The sequence below is a fragment of the Chanodichthys erythropterus genome, chromosome 2, assembly GCF_024489055.1.
Source record: "Chanodichthys erythropterus isolate Z2021 chromosome 2, ASM2448905v1, whole genome shotgun sequence".
Lineage (NCBI taxonomy): Eukaryota > Metazoa > Chordata > Actinopteri > Cypriniformes > Xenocyprididae > Chanodichthys > Chanodichthys erythropterus.
The window spans coordinates 26,440,587-26,466,591 of NC_090222.1; the positions used below are offsets into that span (position 1 = coordinate 26,440,587).

Here is a 26,005-nt window from a genome sequence, read left to right on the forward strand (position 1 = left end):
CAGCAGCGGAGAGAGAGAGCAAGAGGGAGGATTCCGGCTTCAGATCCACTACAGACCCCACGGAGCCTGGACGGACCCACAAACAGCGTTAATACGGGATACTAACCACAGCTAAACATTACAGGGTGTTTATCAGGAGGGCGCGTTTTTGGAGACATTCGATGAAAAGAATACGGTAAATATTGGTCCTTGTTAAGAATGCACATTTTATATTTGCTATAATAATTGCAATAAGTGTGTTAGCCTGGTAGCATAGCGTGAGGGGGGCTCATATCTGCACTTGGACCTGGAGAGTGGGCTTTCCTGGGCCAATCTGACATGTTGTGTTGCGTTAGATTGTGAATGCGAGGCGTGTTATTGTATTGCAGCGTGCTTAGGATTCTCGTATCATTATGAAATTGCTGATAAAAGTAAGCTGTGCTCGGATTTGCAGGACAAAGTGCGGCTGCAATGCGAAAGAGACCATACCCAGTCATTTTAAGCCATTCCAAATGTTTTATTCCTCACGGAAAATGCGTCGTGTCACATTTAACGGCATTCTGCATGTTTAATAACCCGGTGTAAATATGACTTGATCGCTGTTGGTTTGTTATCTTGAGTTTAGTGTGTTGTATTAGGGGCTGTGTATTGTTGTCAGACTGTTTCTGTTCACATGGTGAACTGAAAACAATAACAAAAGACAAACAATGCAACCAGTTTAGTGCGCAGGCAAGCTTTATTATAGCGTTGCCCTATGATGCTATTTCCACCAATATTATGTATGAAGTGCATGTATTTTCATTTAATGACTAGTTCTGGCAATGTGCATTAATTTCGTTTTTTGGGGGGTAGGCTAGTCACCTGCTTCATGTAGCCTAATATTTCGGATACATGGTTTAATATTCTGTGAGTTGGTTACTGGTTTAATTCAATTTAATTATTTATTTAATGAAATAGAAGAAATAAATCATTGGCAAAGATGCAATAATCAGCAAGGAGAAGATATCTGTTCACAACCATATCACATTATTGATCTGTTTATCAAAGTTTTATTCTTTATTATGCTTATTTTTTCATGCTGACTTGTCGTGAACGAATCGCTCTTTTGAGGCGGTTCTTTCTACTGAATCTGTTGAACCGCCTCGCACAACTTTACTGAACGATTCGTTCACGAGTCAGACTGATTTTTTTTTTTAATCAGCATATAGGCCTGTACGAAACCAAGTCGGTTTAAAAATACAATTTTATCAAAACGTGTGGAATCTATATAACGTAAATAATCTTGATGACATAAAAAAAAACCCATAATGATTCAAAACCGGTTGATTTTCATCTTACTGTTCGAGAGAACCGATTCACGGAAATGAGTCACTAGTGAGTGCTCTTCACCTGCTTGTTGTGGATGTTGACCAATCAGAGCAGTGCTATGTAGTGGGCGGGGCTTCTATAGGCGTGTGTATCTGTGGGCATCAGGAGCCTTTGCAGGTATTCTCTAACGTTACGTCATTAGTACAGGTAAGGAACACTGAGGAATGAGCCTGGAAAATACATCATGCAGTTCTGGAGTTTTATAAGTTGTGCTAGTGCAGGTACGTGGGTCTTTGTTATAGTGCTGACATTAATCACAGGGGCATTGTGTAATGGTAATCATTCATTATTTACAAGCTGCTCCAAGACAGGAAGAGAGTTTCTAACAGGCAGCTTAGGGTCGGAAGCTTCTGACACACACACACACACACACACACACACACACACACACACACACACACACACACACACACACACACACACACACACACACACACACACACACACACACACACACATATATACAACCCATCCAGGTGAAGCATCTAATTTGAAAACATTGCTTTGTGTACTCGCATATGGGATCATCTATAAAACAAAGGGCATTTTTTTCTGCTTCAGGGTGGAGTAGGGTTACCTCAAGCCATATTTCATATTTCCAATGCAAATGTGATCGGAAGAACTCCAGGAGGCTTGGCTTGGTGTAGTGCTGCGCTTGAGGCTAGATTTCTGTATGGTGGTGTATTTTCAGTCCGCCTCGAGATTTGTCCTCAAATACTAAAACAAAGAGGTGTGCCTGTGTGTATAGCCATTTTCACTTTTATTGCTTAATGTACACGATTCTGCATATGTTTTAAAGAATGTTTTGGTTCATTATTTAGGTTGATAGGTTAGTGTCTTTAGCTTGTTGTTCTTTTACGTGGTGGTTTAATGTTGTTTATCATCTGTGTAATAATTTATTAGATTTTATTTTCAAATGTTGTTTGCATATGTAGGTTATCTGTAATGTATTGCAACATTTGTTTAGTACAAATTCCTGTGTATTTGACAAGTCTCAACATAGCTTTGGTCCGCTGCAGGTATTGGAATGATCCACCAGACAGGCACAGCGAATGTTATTTAAACATTAAATCAGCACTGATGTAAGTTTTTTGAAAACTATACTGTTGATGTTTTAAGAGTTACATCATTTTAAGTAACCTTACAGTCATCTTGCATTGAAAAATAAAGACAACATTAAAGGGATTTTATGGGTTCAGTACAAGTTTAGCTCAGTTGACAACATTTGTGTTGATTACCACAAAAAATAACTTTGACTTGTCCCTCTATTTTTTTGAGGCACTTACGATGGAAGTTAACAGGGGAAAGTTTTGTCAGACTTAAAAGCAGATTGTTTTATTTGAGCTGTAAAGCTGTTTTAGGTGTTGTGTTGTGTCACGGCAACAAAGTTGTAACATTGAACATAACTTAGAGAAAAGGTTAATAAGCAATTTTTAAAACTAAAATCATACTAACATGTATTTTGTTTACATCTTGTGTCTATAATACCATTTCACTAATTGGCTCCATTCACTTCTATTGGAAGTGCTTCACGGTAACCTTATATTTTCATCTCTTTAGAAGAAAATGAAGGACAAGTTGAAATTATTTTTTTTGGTAATCAACATTATGCCACAAAGGAGCTTAACGGGTTAGTTCACCCAAAAATGAAATTTCTGTCATTAATTACACACCCTCATGTCGTTCCAAATCCATAAGACCTTTGTTCATCTTCAGAACACAAATGAAGATATTTTGATGTCTTTTTTGTTTTTTTTAATATCCTTAATAGAAAGCAACGAAATTACCACATTCAAGGTAGTAAAAACATTGTTAAAGGGATAGTTCACCCAAAAATGAAAATTTGATGTTTATCTGCTTACCCCTAGCGCGTCCAAAATGTAGGTGACTTTGTTTCTTCAGTAGAACACAAATGATGATTTTTAACTGCAACCGCTGCCGTCTGTCAGTGAAATAATGCGAGTGGATGGGAACTTCTGCTATAAGAGTAAATAAAACTTGCTTAGATAAATCCAAATTAAACCCTGCGGCTCGTGGCGACACATTGATGTCCTAAGACACGAAACGATCGGTTTGTGCAAGAAACCGAACAGTATTTATATATAATTTTTTTACCTCTAATACACCACTGTGTCTAACTGTGTTCAGCACTCGGTTAGTGATGTCTGATCGCGCTCTGACAACAGCAGTGATGTCTCGCGCTTATACTTCAATGAGTGCCAGACATCACTGCCGTTGTCAGAGCGCGATCAGACATCACTAAACGAGTGCTGAACGCAGAACTTTGGACATAGTGGTGTATTAGAGGTAAAAAAAAATGTGTATAAATACTGTTCGGTTTCTTGCACAAACCGATCGTTTCGTGTCTTAGGACATCAATGTGTCGTCACGAGCCGCAGGGTTTAATTTGGATTTATCTAAGCAAGTTTTATTTACTCTTATAGCAGAAGTTCCCATCCACTCGCATTATTTGACTTACAGATGGCAACGATTGCAGTTAAAAATCATAATTTGTGTTCTACTGAAGAAAAAAAGTCACCTACATATTGGAAGCCCTAGGGGTAAGCAGATAAACATCAAATTTTTATTTTTGGGTGAACTATTCCTTTAAATTGGTCAATGTGACTACAGTGGTTCAATCTTAATATAATGAAGCAACGAGGATACTTTTTGTGTGGCAAAACAAAAAATAATGACTTTATCCAATAAATTTGTCTCTCCCCTGTCATTTTCCTACGCTATTTATGTCCAGCGCTTCCGTGTTCTACGTCAGAACGCCAGCTCAGTATTGGCCGGCTCCTGCATCAGCATCACACGCGTGCGTCGTGCTGTTCACGTGAAGAGTTTCGGCCAATACTGAGCTGGCGTTCGGGCATAACATGGAAGCGCTGCAATATAAATAACGTAGGAGAATGACAGGGAAGAGACAAAATTGTTTTGTTTTTGCACACAAAAAGTATCCTCGTCGCTTCATAATATTAGGATTGAACCACTGTAGTCACGTGGACTATTGGTTTTTACTACTTTTCTGGACCTTGAATGTGGCAATTTCATTGCTTTCTATTGAGGATAAAAAAAAAACTATTGGATTTCATCATAAATATCTTAATTTGTGTTCCGTAGATGAACAAAAGTCTTATGGGTGTGGAACGACATGAGGGTGAGCAATTAATGAGAGAATTTTCATTTTTGGATCTGCTAACCTGTAAGACTTTTGTTCATGTTCGGATCACAAATGAAGATATTTTTGATGACACAATTCTTTCAGATTTCCTTCCACTGACTGCCTTGGCAATTGAACGTTTGACGCTTCAAAAAGTTCATGAAGAGATCGGAAAACGAATCCATATGAATCAGGCAGTTTAGTCCAAATTTTCTAAAGAAACTTGATCGCTTTTTATGATGAACAGATTTAATTCAGGCTTTTACCTGCATAAAAACCTTGATCAGCGAGCATAAACAGAAGCTCAACCTAACCTGAATGACGCACAAGAACAAACCTCTTCTGGTAGGTTCAGACTTGCTGCATAACACATAAGAATGAACCTCACTGGTTACGCAGCATGTTTGAGCTTCATTTTTTGGGTGAATTAACCCTTTAACTTGTACTGAACCTAGAATATTTATTTAAATACACTACTCCCTGCTGAAAAATCCAGCTAAAAACAGCCTAAGCTGGTTGGCTGGTCTTAGCTGGTTTAAGCTGGTCTTCCAGCCTGGGTTAGCTGGTGTTCAGATGGTTTAAGCTGGTCTCCCAGCCTCCTAGCTAACCGAAACCTCTCTAAAACCAGCTATGACCAGGCTGACCAGCTTAGGCTGATTTTAGCTGGATTTTTCAGCAGGGCTGGTATAAATTTTGGGATCTGTCATTTTTGTTTGTTTAATTTTTAAAGAAATTAATACTTTTGTTTAGCTAGGATGATTTCAATTTATCAAACATGACAGTAAAAAACTTTGACACTATTACACTCTAAAAAATAAAACATTGGTTCAACAAAAAAAATGTTAATGTTTTCCACTAGAATTTTTAACTTAAGCCAATTGGGAGAATTACATTTAATTCAAAGCAATATTTTGAGTTGATCCAACATAATGTTTTAAGTAAGGTGAATACTTTTTTTTTGCCACAATAAAAACACATTTCTAAGTAACATGAACTTAATAATTGTCAACATGAATGCAACTATTTAAGTTGATCCAACATAATGTTTTAAGTAAGTTGAAGACACTTTTTGGACACAATAAAACGCATTTCTAAGTAACATGAACTTAACAAGCACCACTTGTCACCATGATGGTAAATCTCCAAAAACCCACATTAACAGAAACTCTTCTAAATTAGCATAACAAAACACTAATTACTGCTAAATCTCCCTTACCATTAATCTTGTGCAAAAAACATTATATAACACTTAATTTTAGCATTTACTCTCCCTTTCAAGTGCCATGGGCAAAGCATGATGGGAAATATAAATCCCAGCCCAGTTTCACTTAACTTACGTTTACATGTCATCAGATTGAATTTTACATTAACAGAACTTAAAATTAAATACATTTTTGATTAACTGAAAATGTTAAACTATGACAAGTCATGATAGTATATCGAATCAATAGGCATTCATGTGTGTGTCATCCAAGCTCAATAAAATAACAATTACAAGTAAAAAGTCTAACAGCATTTCAGAACTTGATTTTTTTTATTTCACAACAATATATTTATATATATTTAAGTAATGACTAAAGGTGCCCTGAATTAGTTTTTAGAGTGTACAAAAAAATTACACTTCAAATAAATGCTGTCCTTTTGAATGTTCTATTCATCAAAGAATATTGAAAAAAAGTGCTAAAAACAAAAAATACTAAGCAGTACAACTGTTTTTCAACATTGACTTCTGAGTAATGGCTGCTGAAATTCAACTTGGTCATCACAGGAGCAAATTAAAATATATTAAAATAGAAAAGTTAAACTTGTATAACAATGTTTTACAATATACATGATCAAATAAATGCAGCCTTTTTGAGCATAAGACACTTTTTTCAAAAACAAAAAATCTTACTGACCCCAAACTTTTGAACGTGTAGTTATATTTTTGTTCATTCAGTAACTGAACTAGCTAATGACCTCGTATGGTTTGTCTGATATAGTAGATAACTATTTAAACAGCACCTTTGATTTACTAGTTTTGAGGCATGTGAACTGTTTGTCTCTATTGTATCGCCTTCAATGTTTACTCAAATCTGAATCTTTGTTCCACTGTCAGTCTTGTAATCTGATATTGATCAATGAGCGTTGACTCCGTGATGCCTTCCGTAGATGAATGTTTTGCCTGCATGGGTGAATATTTGAATGTTACCATGACTCTGTCTAGAAGTGCATAAAGAAATTTTGGTAAAGAACATCTAGTTTCTCGTACCTGAAGTGCAGCTCAACCAGAGCATTGAAATTGTCAGGTGTATATTATTAAGCCAGAACATGATGACTGGAATGTGGATTTATTCGGCTCAGCCAGGCTTCAGGGTCTGTCTCTTCTGGGCTATTCATTAAGCGAATTATCCTGGGCTGCTTTTAGGCCGTAGTGTGACATGGTGACATTTTTCCCTGTTATTACTATTGATTGGCAGAGGTCTGCGCTCCTAACTGTTTTAGAACAGCTGAGGGTTTCATTCTGTTATATTACAGAGTGACAGGGGTCAACACATATAGCAGCGATGAGACATTTCTGTCTGACGGATTTCTTTTTAATGGTGTTTTTTACTTTTCTGAGAATATAGTTTTTGTGAGATACTATTCTTATCACATCATCCTGTGGGGGGTGTTCTGTGGTACCCAAAAGAAGGTATTTTGAAAAATGTGGTGTCTTTTGAGTCCAAACAATAAAAGTCAATGGAATCACTATGGACAAAATCATTCTTCAACATACCACAGAATGTTCTGTTTATTTACACTAGGTGTTTTAATCCTTTGCTTTTGTCCACTTTCGACCACTTCTGTCCTGATTTCTTTGAGGGGAGGGTCTATGGGTGGGTAAAGTGGTCAGTAGGCAGTAGGCAGTAGGCAGTCTTTTGCTGTTGTTTGAATGCATTCGACCACACTACAAAAGCAATCTAGTCGAATGCATTTTCAACTACCTCTAGAGGTGGTCAAAAGTGGACAAGCTCAAAATGCTTTCAACCCCGTTTACACCTGTATTTGGCATCGTCAACTTGTGATCTGAATCCGATTAATGAAAATGCTTCTTAATACCAGGTATAATAAATGGGGCCCTAATTAAACTACTCTTACCCATATTTGTACCTTAAAACTGGTCTCAATTCAGCCTCTGTCACTTAGCACCAAAGTGCTGTATCTTTATGGCAGTGTCATAGCGGTGTGACTGCTGAGAGGAAAGATAAGACTAAGAGGTTAAGAAACAGGTGAATTTGTGTGCTGTAAGTAGAGGGGGGCTTTGAGAAGGGTTTGCACTGATGGATGTCTTTTGTAGATGCTGTTGAGAGGGGTCAACCTTCTCCTCGCTGTCTCTCACTCTTACTCTTCCTTCTCCCTTGTGGGTTACAAGCCCTCTTCTCCTCTGCCCTGAGTGAAACGCACACATCTTTCTCTGTTATATTTTTGACTCTATTTTTACTTGCTTTCAAGAAAACGGAAGGGATGCACAATAATAAAATTCTGACCAATAACTATTTTGATGTTATGGCTGATAATGGCATGGCAGATATTAAAATGTAATACTTTTTGTCTAAATAAATTAAAATAAAACACTAACAACTAAAATTAATTGTTTTTTAATGGTACAAGTGAATTTAGACATCAGAAAATTATACATTATGAAAAATGTATATTCAGTTTGAGATTTGCTGAGCATTACGTTTAACAATGTTATTCAATTATTAGTGTTTTTTTAAATAACTTTTTTTAAATTGGTGTGCAATGATGGCAAACATATCTAAATGTACAATTAGAGGAATTGAGCATGTGCAATTAAATATCCAATATTGAGTTATACCAAAAAACTTACAAAAATCTTAAATATCAGTTGTCATCTGATGTGGTACAGATCTACAGTATATTGTGCATCTTCCAAGGCAACTTCCTGTTTGCATTTGTCCATTCGTTGGAAAAGATAGATAGTTTGACTGAGGATTTAAAAAAAAAATTGCACTCTCTCATCATTTTTAATATTTCTAATCTTAGTGTTCACTTTATTTCCTAGATTTATTCTTTGTATAAAATGCTCTGGGTGTCATAATAACTTGGCATCAGTGTTTCATAATAACAACTGATGTTCTCAGAAAACTTGTGCAAGATCATTTGGCTGTTATTCAATGAGGAATAAAGGAATCTTTAAGATATTGACTGTCATCCTCCTTTTTTCTTTTTCTTTTATTTGTTTTGAGTTTTATTTTTTGTTGGAAAATCCAGATAAAACCAGCTTCTCATGGTAGCTAGAGTTTCTGGTCCAAACTTTTCATATATGGTCCAAGTTGGTGTAGATAGTTAGTATGACTGGAGGTTGATCAGTCAGGCCACCTTGTTCCATCAGTGAACCAAAAATCTGTTTAAGATGGTATGACATGTTTTTTTAATTTTTATTTTATTTGCAGAGACATTTCTGTTATATTCCTGTTGAAAACATAGCATGACTGGCAGTTTTTGCAATTGAACACTTTCTCGGGTTGGTGTGATGAATCAATCAGGAGATTATGTTAGCGATAACATCTCGGCCTCTTCTCCTGCTCTGACTCTGACAAATACATGCCAGTCTTACAGTCAGGCCTGGAGCTACAGCACAGCCTTTCACAATAGACAAATGCTATATGCGTGTGTTCATTTATGACAATTTACTGATCTTCTCTGTTCTCAATGAATGATGGCTTCAGTGTTTGTTTCTCTGAACTGTCTATTTTTCACAATTACTGTCTGCTTTGCTTCTATTTTCCTCTGTAGTGCTGTGTGAGGTTTAGGTTGATTGCCAGTTTGATAGCTGCCTGCATTTATGAGAAGATCTCGCTGGCATTAACTCTAAAGCTAAACATAGTTCACAGAGTGAAAGTTGGTCGCTGGCAGAGAAAAACCAACCAGACTTTGTAGTTTTATAGTTTTTGTAGAGTACCGCAATGACCTTTAAATTAAATGCAGTCTTATTTATCATCACAGAATTATAAAGTCTGTCCGCCTTTTGTTTATTCACCTTTTCAGCGTAATGCAGTGTGAGATGCTGGATGCTTCGAATAGTGGAAATGCACTGCATTCCAATTAAAGCGCAATGAAATTCAGCATCTACAATGAAAAGATTATCCAGCATTCCCTGTATAATGAGACAGACTTTTCTGAGGTTCTGATCGTCGCTCAGCCTCTGGCTGACCTGCTGATAGAGTCTGACTGAACAGTGGGCTCAAGAATGACCTCATTCTGTGCTTTTTGCATCAATCTGTCCTTTCTGTGTGTCACAGTTTCATGCTAATGGTCCTTGGACATCATTCTATTCTATTGTGTTATGTTGTGTTCCAGATTAATACATATTTATTAATTAATACATACTTTATTATTTGACATATTTATATTTCCGGAAAATCACACCTGAGTGACCTGACTAAGTTGCACCAGGTCAAAATTGCATTGTTGGGAAAAAACAGATTGCATGGCATCTGCGTGTCACATTTTATTAGTAAACTCTGAAATAATGTAAAATACCAAAAAGTTAATCTATGAAACTTTTACAAACATTCATTATAAATAAAAAAACATTTATTATAAATGCCAAGCCTAAACAAATCTATTTAAAGTGAAATTGAAACTACCAGCTTGTGGAAGATGTGCTATACAGATAAACTTGGGCGTATGTACCTCTCTCATTTGGCACAAATCTAAATGTGTGAAATTTTGACATGTTTTGTATGCTTGACGTGAATTGCATTATATAAGTCACTGCATATTTCAGATGGTAAATTTTTTTTATTTATATTCGGGATAAATACGGTTCTATTAAAACAAGACTTTTTATACAGATCAAAAGGTTCTCATTATTTAGTTAATAGGCTTTAATTACATCACAGCCATGGACCATGATTTGCTGCTTGCCAGTTGGGATGGAACATGCTCATTCTGGAGAGCATTTGATTGGACAAAAATCTAAGCAGTACAGGATGAGTCATCAATATTTTTGGTTTGTTTTCCTTGAAGAGAAAAACAGAGAATCTTAAATGTGTTTATCTCCCAAAGTTTTGAAACTTTTTATCAGTTCACTAGATAACCTCAAAACTAAAAGACATGGACTAAAATCCGCAAATGCCATTTTTTGGCATCATTTTAAAACGCAGTTTAGGATGAGTTGAATTGGGTCTGGATTTTAGAATTTCTAGTATCAGTCTAGTAGCAGTATTTGTGCTTAGTTGTAATTTCATATTTTTTCCTGTTTGTTTTCCTGTTCTGTGCCAGTGGTTATTTCAGATGCATTTATCACTAAATGCACATAAACATATAGCCTTGATATAGATATAGTTGAATGTGAAGATCACCAGAGCAGTTGACAGCTAGAGGGCTCTCTATACACACACTGGTGCTTGAACATACTAGTTTCAATGCTTTTGTAAAATGAAGATCATTTCTGCAACTGTATAAACTCTAACATGATTGTTTTTTTGTTTTTTGTTTTTCAGATATTTCAAGGATATCATATTATGCAGGTAAGACAAACTCTTTTGCTTTCTCTCTCTCACTTTCTCTCTGAAATGGATTTCAAATTGATCGGGGGAAATGTCAGCCTAACCTTAATCCACCATTTACTGAATGTGAATTGGGTAGAGCGTGTTCTTCTGTAAAGCAGATCAGTACATTCTGTTCCAAAGCCTGTCAACTGCCTTTGGGCTGCCCATATGACAATGGAGCTGCATTTTAATTCCCCCCATAACCAGCTTTTTTTCATTTGATGTATTATTCATTTATGTAAAAAAGACTTTTAATGCTGTAAGCACTTGAGATTTGGTTTATAGTTTTAATTGTGGGTGAATTTTTTTTGTCTTTCTTTTTGATTTGTATGTGTTTTTGCTCATTTTGTTCAAGTCTAGTTTGCTGCTGGTGCATCTTCAATTCATTCACAGTTTTCTGAGTAACTGTAGCGTTATCCAATCAGATTCAAGATGCCCAACCAATCAGCTGATGCTTCATATTTTTAACCTTGTTTCTTTCCATCGCCAAGGGCATTACTGTTGGAGGGAAGGAGGGCCTTTTTAGACAGTAGGGTTCCTGTGTGTCTGTATGGCATCTATGGAGACCATTATTAAGCACAAAATGGGGCCTATTAACTGATATTTGAGAATGTGGTTAGTATAGCAGGAAATGACCTGTTTGCCCTCCCTATAGGGAACGAGTGCTTGGAATGGTAATGAATATCTCTGGCAAACATAGCAAGGTGAAACTCTTAAATAACAGCAAATTATTTATCTGCATTATGCTTTGCAATCAAACAGTATGTTAGGACTTAGGATTATAAGCGCAAAATAATGCACAAAACTGCTGGTACAGTTCTTGTACTGTACTCAATAGATGAAGAACTAGTACAGTTCTTCCTGGAATAAGTTTCTTGACCTTTGTCTGTTGCGGTTATCGTTGTATTTATCCGAGGGGAAAAAAGAAGAGGTCATCTCTCCATCTTCTCTTCAGCATTCTCTAAATAGTTTTTTTTATAATTAACGGTCCTTTCTTATGGACAATTACACTTCTAATATATGGCCAGTTCAGAGAGCTCAATTAAACAAAACTAATTTTTCTAACTAATCATAAAATACGCAACAGTTTTATTGAGGTACTTCTTTAAATTCTAATGATGACTATCTGTCACTACTTCTGTGTTCATTCTTTTCATCTTCTGATGTGTTTTTCTCTCTTTCTCTGACTTTATTTCTGACTTATTTTAGCAAAACATTAATATAGACAGATTGCAATGTCACTGCAGACTGAATTATGGTAAATCTCTGATATAATTTTTCATGTGTAAATGGCACAGAACAAAGACTTAGCTGTTGTTAGTAAGCTGAAAAGGTATGTTTGGGATTACATTGTGAACTATTTCTTCAGTACATTGCCATAGTACCTTTTTTATAGAGAGTTCTTCAACATGAAGAAATGTTGGAGTTATGCAAATTGCAAAGCTTCACTTGTTTGCTAAAAAAAAACTTTAGCTACATTTGCAGCGATGCTTCATTGTTTATTCATGTGCATCTCTGCAAGTATGGCTGTTGTCAAAAACAGGAAACAAGCTTCCTTCCTTGAGCCTTTGTCAGGTAGCTGACGGACATTCCTTCAGTCCCTCTCTACACGAAGCTCCACGAGTAGCCCACAGCTGTCCTGAAGAACCACAAACAGCCTCTTGGTGAAGCATACAGTATAACATTTCTACCGTCATTCATAAGGTGATTTGGGGTTCTTAGAAACGATAATGCTTTGTATTTAAATACGCAACACAATGCCGAGAATGTAAACAGAATCCAGACCGCCCAATTGAATAATCCTGGTCAAAGCCTGACCCTGAAAAACCTGCTCGACTGCTTCTTTTGACTTGGTGGTCTGTGTTTTGTAAACATAAACTGGTCGACCAATAGCAGGTGGTTTCACAGAACTCATTAGCATATTTAAAGAGGCCCCTCCTCTTATTTCATTTGGCCTGATTCTCTCTCTCTCTCTTTCCCTCTCTCTCTCTCTTTCCCTCTCTCTTACGCACACTTTCTCTCCTGACACACTCTGCCAGATTGTGAAAGTTACACACACCATCACCGCAGTCTCTCTTAATCTGGATGAACCTTAGAAAGGCAGCTAAAAGGAAGCATTTAGCATGTGAGGATTATTCTTGTCGACATTTCTGCTCTTGTTCCAGCCTCGCCTGCTGCATCCATTCTCTGGAATACTCCGGGCAGCTGTGGGATTTCCCTGTCACTTCTGGATCTTTTTCCGCTGCTCTTGTTAGTGGATTTCTAAAAAGCATTTCTAAGGGAAACAAGGCCAGCACACCTTGCGTTTGCATCTACCTGCCGTCCTCGTTCCCATAACCGCATGCTCTTGTGGATCACTTGATGTTTTCATACTTCTGGATTAGAGCATCAGTCAGCTGACCAATCACCTTCCTGCGACCTCCCACCACGCATCACCCCAAGCCTTTGAGGGCCATCCCTGCTGGCCTGGTTAAAGTGCGTTGTGGTGGGCCGGGGTCACCCCCAGCTCCCTATGACTGTGTCAGGGAGTCGGAGAGCCGCTGGGCCTGGGAGAGAGACGAGAGAGGAGGCCAGCGGATGGAGAGCAGCGGCTGCAATCCCTTCCCGCTGTGCTGGACACGAGGAGCCTGCGTCTACTCCTACCCTCCCCCTCTGCCAAGTATGTCACCCACATACAGCACTGTAAACCGCTTCCAGAAAACCTCCATGATACTGTTTCACGCTGGATCTGTCTTACAGGATGTGGAGTATTGATTTAAAGGCGATTTAGGAGAAAGGTGTAGGAGGTCTGATATGACCTCTCAGTGGTTTAGATTTTTGCTAGAGTCCTTTTATTGTGGTATTTTCTCGCAATAGAAGTGCTTTTGAATTGGGTTTAGTTTTAATATCTCGGCAGACATCATCTTTATTTGTAGGGCTGTGCCGCTAAAATGATACATTGATTTATTGCACTTATTTGTCCTCATAATATTGCATCAGTTCTTCATGTTTTTGTATGAGTAGTTTTATTTATGGTACTTAATAAAAGTGAAGCGAGTTGCGCAAGAGAGATCAAAATTGATACCACAGATTCACTCTTTCACCAACATCTGAATCTCTCATGTTTGGTGAAGTATCAATCATGATCTAATTATTATATTTTGTGTAATGTAATGTGAGATAGTTGGCCATTCCAACCTTACTTTATACCTGGGTTGGCTCGACAACCTGTTGGACCTGATTTTTAATTTACATTTTTAATTACTGTGCCATATCATGCGCCAGTCCTCTTTTGGCGTTAAAAACTACTGTTAGGATTTACTAAAGACACGCAGTGAAAAAATAGTGCTCAAAAGGCATGGACACAGTTGCTTTTGTTTGAGTTTCCCTTTTAGAAGCAAAATTTATGGGAGGAGAATATTTAAAGGGTTAGTTCACCCAAAAATGAAAATAATGTCATTTATTACCCGCACCAAAAATATTCTCGTCGCTTTATAATAGTAATATTGAACCACTGTACTCACATGAACTGATTTAAATACGTTTTTAGTACATTAATGGATCTTGAGAGAGGAAGTGTCATTGCTCCCTATGAAGGCCTCACGGAGCCATCGGATTTCAACAAAAATGTCTTAATTTGTGTTCCGAAGATTAATGAAGCTCTTACGGGTGTGGAATGGCATGAGGGAAAGTAATAAATGACAGAATTTTCATTTTTGGGTGAACTAACCCTTTGAATGAATCATGCATGGTGATTTACTAAGTTTTGCGCTAGATAATTTACTGTTATTTGCGCCATTATTTACCTCCCCCCCCCCGTCTTGAAAAAAACGTCTTGAACCAGGTGCTAATTTGTGCTGCTTTTGGTAGATTGCGTTGGTCATAATGGAAATGATCCGGCTGCGACTGTGTTCTTTTCCACGTCGTCAGTAGATCACGCACAGAACTTTTCGCTCCCATCGGCACTTTTATGGGATTGCACACTAATTGCACGCTAATTTGCCTGGCCCCATGTCTACATTTATTTTGCTATATGGATTAGACTACAGTTTGAAAGTTTGAGGCTTTTAGTTGTTTTTAAAAAATATTCTCTTAAGCTCACCAAGGCTGCATTTATTTGATTAAAAATACAGTAATGACATTAATTAATATTGTGACATTTAAATGTTCATCAGCCGTTACTCCAGGTTTGTTCCGAAATAATTCTGATTTGGTGCTCAATAAACATTTGGTATTATTATTATTATTATTATTATTATTATTATTATTATTATTAATGTTGTAAACAGTTGTTCTGCTTAATATTTACGTAGAACCTTTGATACTTCTTGTTTTGAGAATGCGCATTCATTTGAAATAGAAATCTTTTGTAACATTATAAATGTCTTTTACTGTCAGTTTTGATCAATTCAATTCATCTTTGCTGAATATAAGTATTAATTTAAAAAAAAAAAAAAAAAAAAATGTAGTGACCCCAAACTTTTGAACAGACATGTATAGTACCAGTGTAAGCGCTTTAGTCTTAAATTTGTATCATACGTGACTTATTTGAGCAAGGGTCAGATTATCATTTTTGACTTGAATGATGTAATGTATTATTCACCTTTTATTTTTACTTGCATTTGCCACTGTATAGGTGGCCTGTGTGCCTATGTTTATCCTTCCTCATTACAAAAGTTCCTGATTTATACTGTTATCTTGTGTACAAAGATATTCAAATTATCTTATTTCTTTCAATTATTAATTATTTTTTGAGTTTTATTGAAAACCAGCCCTACTAGAGCAGCAAGTGTTGAACGATATCTTCTGTAATATATGACTGAGAAATCAACTCTAAGAGCTCCAACTCATAAGGCTGAATTTAATGAACAATCAGAGAGCCTGATTACCTCTCGGCTGACATCAGTGCAAGAGCAGTCATGTAGGTGCAGTGTAGCTTCATTACTGAGGGCTGAATTCCCATCTGAGCTCAACTGATTGTGTATGTGGGAAGCTTGGCTCGTACTGAATACAAAATATACTGCTATTTATTGTCAGTGGCATCAGAGTTTCATTGTGTGCTTAATGTATAGTACTGATAAAGAAATGTCTACACTTTTTATTTAATTTATTTTATTTCAAAAATGCTAATAGGCCTTCCCGATATTAGCTTTCCTACAGGCTTATCTGAGATTGCTGGAAAATTACTTGTTTATAGCTGAGTTAATCAAATCGCAGCAATACTGGTGTGTTTAATTGAAGATTATATGCCTTTAAAATAAATTAATATATCAAAGGCACACAGCTTGACGGCTTGACTTTTAATGCTTATCTCTCATTTACGCCTGGGCCTTATTTCACACAGCTATTGAAGTTTACAGCCCATCATCACCCAAAATGAAGAAAGGTAATTGTAATTTCATTATTTTATCATAAACACAGTGCGTGTTAAACTCATTTCTTTTGTTTCTTCGCTAACTGTCCAGGCCATGGATGAAATCTTGCTTCTCTCCACCACAATTAGACGGTTTCCTTTTCTCTGTGCACCAACTAAATATTTTATATCCATTCAAATATGAGAATTAGCAGTGTGTGTGGAAGGAGAAAGACAGATGAGTGGCAATACGGTGTAATATGCATAAAAAGTAGGAAAACTGGCCTTCTCTGTTAGCCAAGAACAAAGAAATGAGGACACAGAGAGCAATGACAAGGCAAAAGTACATGAAGAGGAACAAGAGGAGAGAGAGGAAAACTACACCTTTTCTTTTGTCACACCTTTCTCATGTCCAGGGTTTTAGATCTAATAAGGCATAGAAATGTCAGTCCCTCTCTTTAATTTTTTCCAGCTCTTGTCTGTAAAGACATTGAGCTTGGATTTGGAATAAACCATTCCAGAGGCACAGAACTATCCCATTTTTGCTCTCTCTGAGGCCTGTAGTTTTACTGCAAAGAATCTGTATGTCTGCTTCAGGCTGTTGGTGTCATCTTGTGAGAGGAGACCGAATCCTCTACCCATGGGTCTGTGCAGAATTACCCTGTGAAAAGAGCCTCTCTAATCATCTCTGTTGAACCTATAGCTGTGGAGGAGCCAGAGAAAGAAACCTTAAGTAAGAAAGAGATATTGAGACCACTCTCACTATCAGATGTCTCAGTTTACGTTTCTTGAGCTCAGATACAGGATCTTTTTGTGTGGTGTCCAGTCTCTCTGGTGGAGAGTGAGCTCTTTGAAAAGACTATTGACTGCTGGGCGAAAGAGAAGGTGAAAGCAGCACATGTGTACTACTAGATTAATGACTAAGCAATGTCTTCTGTTTCATCTGAATAATGTCGTTTTTAGAATGTTTGATCAATTGTTTTGTTTCTGTTTTTTTTTTTTTTTTGTGCGTGTTTTGTTTTTGTTTCATTTTTTGTTTGTTTCGTTTTGCTTTGCTTTTGGGTTTTTTGTTTAATTTTGCTTTGGCTTTGGCTAGAGCATACGTTGTTATAAACACAAATGTTGTGATCAAAGTTTCATCCCATTCATACTAACATCCCATAATACATACACTCTAAATAAAAAACAAAAACAAATTTACACAGTAAAACCATTTTAACCATTTTTTAAAACCATTTTACCGTAAAAAAAACAACAACAACAACAATGCATTCTGGGTAATATTATTTGTCGTTTTAGATAAATAAGACATATTAAAATACGACAAATAAAACGACTTTTTACAACTTTTTTATTACTGTTTTATGGAAAACAGTATTTTACAGTGTAAATTAGTTTCATTTTTTTACAGATATTTTTTAGTGTATATGACATTTGAAACGTTGTATACATTTAAGTTGCACTTTAAAGTTTTGTAACATGGGTGTCTTGTTTAGGCAGCAGTCCAATAAGAGCAGGAAATACTGTATTTGGGGGGAAAAAAACTGATAACCATTCTGGCTACTGGATGACTGAGATTTTGGAAAATCCTACTGAAGGCATCAAGTACTAAAACTTAAGCTTCTTTCTCTTGCCTCTGGTTCAGTCAAGGACATTCATCTGAATAATCATATGCACAGTGAATGAACTACCATTCATTTTTCTTATTTCATTCAATATAATGCCGCTGGACCTATTTCCTCTATGGAAATAGCACAGCTAAATATAATACTCTCAGGTGTTACCGTGCAAGGTCTTGTGACCATATTTGGTGTCAGGATTCATATTGTTTCAGGCTCAAGCAATAGATCTGAGATTTGAGTGTTTGTAGTATGTAAACACTTTGTGTGGATAATTTTAAAATTAAGAATTTTTATATTTTATTATGTCACAAAATGTAGCAGAAGTACAATGTTCAGATGATATTTGCTGGAGTTTGAATGTATGTATTGAATGTGTTAGGCACATTTGTTATCAGTCGGATATGTTTGTGAACTCCTCCTCCTGACCAAGGTCCCATTGAACCACGTGTGTTTACTTGTGGGCGAGTACAGTCGCGTGTGTATTTAGGCCGGTGCGAGTGAATTTGGTCTATTAGCGGGTTTAACTCAAGTGTTGTGATTTTAGTGCTGTTGAAGGTCTTTGACTCATGACCGTCTTGTCAGGAAGTGTTGTGTATTCTCCTGGTCTCCTCACGACAAACCGACAGGAACTGGATCACCAGTTACATGAACCATGGGCTAGTCTGGACACATAATGATAAGCAGGATGTGATGTCACACAGAGGAAGCTGCTAAAATGTTTTGTCTGTTTGAATATGTGTGTGAGAGCTGGAATTTGTGTGTGAAATGTGTACCAAAAGACTGACAGCCAGCGACAAGGTGGATATAACATTTTGTTGACGTCCTTTGGACCCACCGAAGTGTATGTGTGCTTTGCACTTTAGTGTTTTCGTATGTGTTTTTAGAGGGCCGTTTGAGCCCTGAACTATTGAGATCTGCGCTGGCGTGTACCTGCTGGCCCTTCTTCAGAAAAGGTAGGAGAGGAGTTTAAAATGAACTAAAAACTGCTATAAAATGTGTCTTTCTTACCCGTTGTTTCACACTGATATAATTTCCCATTTGCAGGGTTTATTGTGTTGGTGACCCTAATTTTGTTTGCCATCATATAATTTTTCAAGTTATTTAAAGTTGTTTGTGAGTCAGTATTGTGTGAACTTCCTGTATTTATTACGTTAATGTTTTTTCCAGTATTCTCTGTGGAATACTTGAAATTGATTGGTGAAATAATTAACTATGTCCAAGGCAACTGACCACTCATCTGCTTTGTTCGGGGTTTATTTTACGATAATGACCATGTAGACTTATCGTCACTGTTATGCTTAACTGTTAACTGTCGTAATAGAGCCGTAGACAAATCGTGGGAATGTTTTGGGATAATTTAGCTGACGTGAAACAATCAGGCATTGTTGTATTGACCTTGCATCTTTGGAATGCTGTAGTTTGGCATCATGCATTGTTGTACTTGAAGCTTTTTTGGCAGAATATCTGACATAATCATAGTCCCCAAGGCCACTCATCTGGCATGCTTGCAGGAGACATCTGTCCATCTGAGGTGTTAGTGTCTGGGCCTTTTCCTTTATTTCCTCCCAGGAGTCCAACCTCCTGTTAGTGTCTGCAGCATCCTGCTGTAAATTTTGCTCTGACAGTTAAAAAATTTTGCTCATCAGTCATCAGACTGTCATCTTTATCATTGTGCCTCACTGCCGTTCATTGCCTCACTACAGTTGTGTTTAGATCTCTGAAGTGACTCGACTGAGCTTTCATTGACTTGTCAGTGTTGGTATTATCTGTGAGTTCTGCAATGATGTAAATGTTTTGTGCTCTGATTTAATGAATTTTTTTCTTTCTATTCTAAACAAGAATATTCACTAATGTAGTGTTTTGATTATGATTATGATTATTATTATTAAAAGACTAAAGAGACTGAATGCATTGTAAAGCTGATAGTGCAGTCGTTTACTATAGTGATGTTCCTGCAAGCTTTTTCCATTTGGTTGATCATAACAAATGATATTATAATAATCAATTGTTCTGTAACTATAAAGGATTTAGACATGTTTAATCTTTATTATATATTATTTCATAATTATTATAAATTTTATAATAATAATTGTACCATTTGCAATGTTAGTTTACATTAACAAATGTAGTTAACTCATTTCAACTAATTTCATTTTATGTAAAGATTTGGGAAACCCTTGCATAAAATGTGAAAAATTTTAACAAAATAAGAGAGGTCATACAAAATGCATGTTATTTTTTTATTTACTACTGTCCTAATATAGATATAACCAAGATATTTTACATAAAAGATGTTTACAAATAGTCCACAAGACAAAAAAATAAATAAATAACCCTGTTCAAAGGTTTGGGAACCCTGAGTGTGGTTACCTGGATGATCTATGACTGTTTTTTTGTTTTGTGATGGTGGTTCATGAGTTTCTTGTTTGTTCAGAGCAGTTAAACTGAGCTCTGTTCTTCAGAAAAATCCTCCAGCTCCTGCAGATTCATCAGTTTTCAAGGATTTTTTGCATATTTGAACCTTTTCCAGCAGTGAATGTATGATTTTGAGATCCATCTTTTCACACTGAGGACAACTGAGGGACTCAAACACAACTATTAAAAAAGGTTCAAACATTCACTGATGCTCCAGAAGGAAACACGTTGCATTTTTTTCATTTATTACTGGCTTTTCGAAAGCAACAGAAAATACCTACATGTTTCCCGGAAGACAAATTAAGTACAATTTATCTTGATCTTCAAATTCTAAAAGTTTTCACCCCCCGGCTCTTAATGCATCGTGTTTCCTTCTGGAGCATCAGTGAATGTTTGAACCTTTTTTAATATGAGTTTGAGTCCCTCTGTTGTCCTCAGTGTGAAGAGATGGATCTCGAAATCATACAGTCACTGCAGGAAAGGGTTCAAATATGCAAAAGATGCTGGAAATCTGAAGAATTTTCAAGACCTGGAGGATTTTTTTCTGAAGAACAGAGCTCAGTTTAACTGCTCAGAGCAAACAAGAGACTCAGGAACAACCATCACAAAACAAACAAACAAACAAACAAACAAACAAACAAACAAACAAACAAACAAACAAACAAACAAACAAACAGTCATAGATCATCCAGTATTAACCACACACAGTATTACGAATCAAGGGTTCCCAAACTTTTTTTGTCTTGTGGACTATATATAAACATCTTTCATATAAAATATCTTCCTCAGGACAGTACTAATTTAAAAAATAACATGCATTGTGTAGGATCTCTCTTATTTTGTTAAAATTATTCACATTTTCACAGATTCTGCAAGGGGTTCCCAAACTTTCGCATAACTAGATAGATAGATAGATAGATAGATAGATAGATAGATTCTTTAAAAAAAAAGTAATTCTTTAAGGTCTCACTTTTGCATCTGAAAATGTAGTATTTACTATAGTTATAACTTTGTTCTCTGCAGAATATGACAGACAGTTAGCACCCACCAAAGCCATGGCAGCGGCTTACCTGGACCCCAACCTGACCCATACCCTGAACCAGGGGGTCAAGCCTCGCTTCAGCGCAGGGATGGAGCGGACGGCAGGGGCTCTGGAGCGGGTGCTCAGAGTCTTCCACTACTTCGAGAGCAGTAGTGAACCCTGCACCTGGTGCAGCAACATCCGACATGGGGACTCAACCGATGTCAGGGTGAGTCTGCAGATCAACTGGGTCAACCTCTTAATGCTCTTAATGCCGAGTCTAATGAGGCCGCTGGAGCGATTGCTAACGAGAGATGAGCGTTTTATATATATATATGATTAATTTCAGCCATCATATTGGTTGTCACCCATAACATAAAAATAATCTATTGTTTAGAGGACTATTTTCAGTGACGTTAAGTTCTAAATTGTATATGTGCAATGTTTAATTGTTGGTTTTGAACTCAGTATAACATTACTCTTTATTAAAGGGTTAGTTCACCCAAAAATGGAAATTCTGCCACAAAACTTTCATTCATCTTCAGGAAACACAAATGAAGAAATTTAAATGAAATCTGAATTTCTGTCCCTCAGTTGCCAGCAACTAGCAATTTGACACTTCAAAAAGTTCATAAAGAGATCGTGAAACTAATCCATATGAATTGAACAGTTTAGTCAGAATTTTCTGAAGAGACATGATCGCTTTATATGATGAACAGATTGAATGTAGGCCTTTATTCACATATAAACATTGATCAGTGAACATAGACAAAAGCTCAACTGTACTTGCTTGACATAAGAACAAACCTCATTGGTAACACTTTAGATTAATTCTGTGTTTTCCCTCAATAAATACTGTTAAGGGATCTAGAATATGGCCATGCAGAATAATGCATTAAAGGTAGACTCAGTAGAATGTCAATAACACTGTTTGAAAGTTAGTCAGGCCGACACTAGTCTCGCATAGCCTGACCTTCAGACTGACGGCTGAAGGTCTGGACTCTATCGCAGCTTTCATTGGCCAAGGACCGCCCAAGAGGACATTTGACTGACATGTAATGCAACCAGTCACAGTTCACTTTGTTCAGCGTCAGGTCTAGGGGCGTGAAAATGAAAGTCGATGTACCAACAATAACAGACCAGTGTGTGTCTAATAAATTATTAATTCAAGAACGTTGTGCAAGTTTACTGCAACAATGAAGCCACAAAACTCACATACTTTTTAAATCCAGCATTGAGTTGATCCTGGTAAATGCTCGTTGTCACAGTTGTAAACATGATGGCGTTCTTCTTCTACGAGGGGGTTTGGCATCATGGTATTTGTTTTCATGTGGACCGTTAAAGAACGCAAAAAACACGTCTCCCGGACATCCTGTAGAATTCAACCAACCAGATGATGACTTCAATACTCCTGAAGTGTTTCCAGATAAGCGTGCCATATGCATCAGACGTTCAGCCAAAGGTCAGTGGGTGCGATGTCTGAGGCTGAGACTAGGCCGACACCAACAACAAAAGTCTAACCAATCAGCATTAGGGGACGTATGACGGTCGAGGAGAGAGAATGAGCAAGAGGAAGATTTGAAAATAATAATAAGAAAAAACTGAGAGATGGGACACAATACAGAAGCTTATGACTGGACAAGCGCTTTAAGACCCACATTTATATTAGAAAAGCTTTCCAGCACTGGAGAAAGCTAAGTGGGAAGGCCTGAAAACAGACGTGGAGGCTGCTTTGAAACCGCTTCAAATCTGAAAAAAATGTTAATTTTTCCTTGTCGTTCGTTTATCAACTGCGCTTTATTTTATGTGAAGCGTTTTGATGCGTGTCAGCTGTGATAAACAGAAATCCACTCACATTGTGTGTGTAACAGTGGCCTGATAGTGAGAATTTTGCAGTTAAACCACTGCACACAGACGCCCACTAGACTTTAAACTTTAGCATTATTGTTAGTGCACCCGCCTCGCATGCCAGCAGCGATCGGGCTGGGGTTCAAGACTGACTTGGAGCAGGGTGGTTAGGATTGGAGTGTGAGTTTTGGAGGCGAAGCAATGAAGAGAGGGGTGGGTTTGTTTGGGTTGATTTCAAATATCAACAATGTCCAACAGCTTTTTTCAAAATCTACTGATCCCACCTTTAATATGTTCTTTATAAATACTTATAAACAGCCGATATGTTAGTAATATGTATGCTAAAAAGCAACTAGTTTATAGTGAATGTGTTCCCTAATCTAAAGTGTTGGTTCTCGTACGTCAAGAAAATATGCTTGAGCTTCTGTTTACCATATGATGTGTACGTTGATGAATGTTTATATGTGAATAAAAGCCTAAATTAAATCTGTTCTTCATATAAAGAGATCCAGTCTCTTCAGAAAATTTGAACTAAACTGCTCAATTCATATGGATTAATTTTATGATCTCTTTATGAACTTTTTGAAGCATACAAGTGGTAGTTGCACAGACTGCCAACGGAGGGACAGAAATATCTCAGACTTCATTAAAAAATATCTTCATTTGTGTTCTGAATATTAATGAAATTCTAACGGGTTTGAAACTACATGAGGATGAGTAAATGATGACAACATTTTCATTTTTGAGTGAACTAACCCTTTAATACTGATTGATACATCTTTAGTCTGCATTAGTCTTTTTGATACTGACACCACAAACATTCCTGTGTAAGACTAAAGATGATATTTCCTCTGAGCTTCAGGCTTTTCAGAATTATTCAGAAAACAGCTCTCTGTGGCCTAGAACACTCTTTGTAAAATCCCCTCAGACAATGGCATGCTACTCTAAATTATTTAATGAGGTTGGTTCTTGAAGCCAAGTAGCCGTTGTTACATCAAAGCGTATTGTCCCGCTTTCATTCCTCACACATCCGTCATCTTCCCAGTTTTATGCAGGTTTACATCTGATGCTCTTTCGTTGTATCAAGTCTGAACCTCTTCCAAACCTGGCCCACACTAAACGGGGCACTGCCACAGTAGCGTCACATTAACACACACTAATTCAGTAAATGAAATAGATTGAAGTTGACATCTCAGATGAAATCTGTGGGAGTTCATTCAGGAAGTATTAGTATGATTCATGTTTTTCCTTTTTTTTTTAAATGTTATTTGTTTTTATACATGTTATAGTAGTAGTATATGATGTCTGTAAGGAAATAGAAAAGATATGACCATGACATATAATTCATCACACACTAATGTGACTTATCAGTTCTCTCCTCATGGCTCATGCATTTTGCAGTTTGCATAATAAATTAAATAAGTTTTTCCATCCTGTTAGACATTCATATATTATGCTGCAGCAGACACTTGAACATCCTGTTCTTTCTTGGTCTCATCTATCTCCTCTCTTACAATCCCACAGAACCAAAGAACTTACTGACCCATAATATGACAGATTAATCAAAGATTAAAGTGAAACTCTTCTGGCTTTGAACCGGTTTCCTTCAGAGAATTCTCTTAGATTCACTCTGAGATGTGTCCTGCTTTGAATATTTTATAAACTTTGTACTGAACTATATGTTGTCACTAAATTCTTGCGTGTATTTTTCAGGGCATTATACAGAAGATTGTGGACATCCACAAGGTGAGGTGCGTGTCCTGCTTTGGTCTGCGCCTTTGCCAGCTGAGAACAGGTGAAGTTCATTGGCTCCACCCTGACATGGGCGTGTCTCATGTGAGGGAGCGGTACGAGCACAGCCATCCTCAGGACGACTGGAGGTGAGTCTCAATGAGTTAGTGAGTTTTAATGCTGATATCATAACCATAAAAGCATTATTATTACTCGGGAAACATGGCCATTGACTTGTGTCCCTTTCTCTGTGGCATTCATGTAGTTCTACTCGGTTAATATATTTACAGTTCATGGCAGGTCCACGTTTTTCAACCAGTGACAAACAGGAAGAGTGTTCAGAAGTTTGTGGTCAAACTGGGGTCACTACCATTTAAAAGTTTGTCAGATTATTTTTTAATGTTTAATGTTAACGTTGTTTTGTTTAATTTGTTGACACTAGTGGGGCATAAATTAGTTGGCCTATATATATATATATATATATATATATATATATATATATATATATATATATATATATATATATATATATATATATATATATATATATATATATATATATATATATATATATATATATATATAATAGGGATGTAATGATTCACTCAACTCACGATTCGATACGATTCACAATATTGGTTTCACGATACGATTTTCTCGTGAAACCAATATTGTGAATCGTATCGATCGTGAGTTGAGTGAATCATTACATCCCTATTATATATATATATAATAGGAAATATATATATATTAGGAAATATAATATATATAATATATATATAATAGGAAATATATATATATATAATAGGGATGTAATGATTCACTCAACTCACGATTCGATACGATTCACAATATTGGTTTCACGATACGATTTTCTCACTTTTTTTTAACAAAATGAGATTTAAATGAGAAAGTGTCTATTTATTATTTCTCAGACAAAATGCAGCATATTTCTTTTTGAAATTGAAATATCTTCATAACAAA

The 26,005-nt window shown here is 36.6% G+C and overlaps 1 protein-coding gene across 11 annotated transcripts in view; it reads left to right on the forward strand.

Moving 5' to 3' along the window:
- Positions 1–61: 61 nt before the first annotated feature.
- Positions 62–26,005, forward strand: part of ptk2ab (protein tyrosine kinase 2ab) — a 71,989-nt gene continuing 46,045 nt past the window's right edge. For 9 of the 11 annotated variants that reach the window (XR_010896916.1, XM_067406975.1, XM_067406890.1 and 6 more), the window contains exons 1-3: positions 13,313–13,711; positions 21,445–21,671; positions 25,004–25,170. Coding sequence is in view for 10 of the 11 variants with exons in the window: in XM_067406975.1 (XP_067263076.1) it covers positions 13,630–13,711; positions 21,445–21,671; positions 25,004–25,170 (476 nt within the window). In the remaining variant the exon portion in view is untranslated. Of the gene's footprint in view, positions 176–11,004; positions 11,032–13,312; positions 13,712–18,488; positions 18,960–21,444; positions 21,672–25,003; positions 25,171–26,005 lie in introns of those variants that run through there. The other 2 variants (XM_067406930.1, XM_067406923.1) reach the window with 2 other exon arrangements.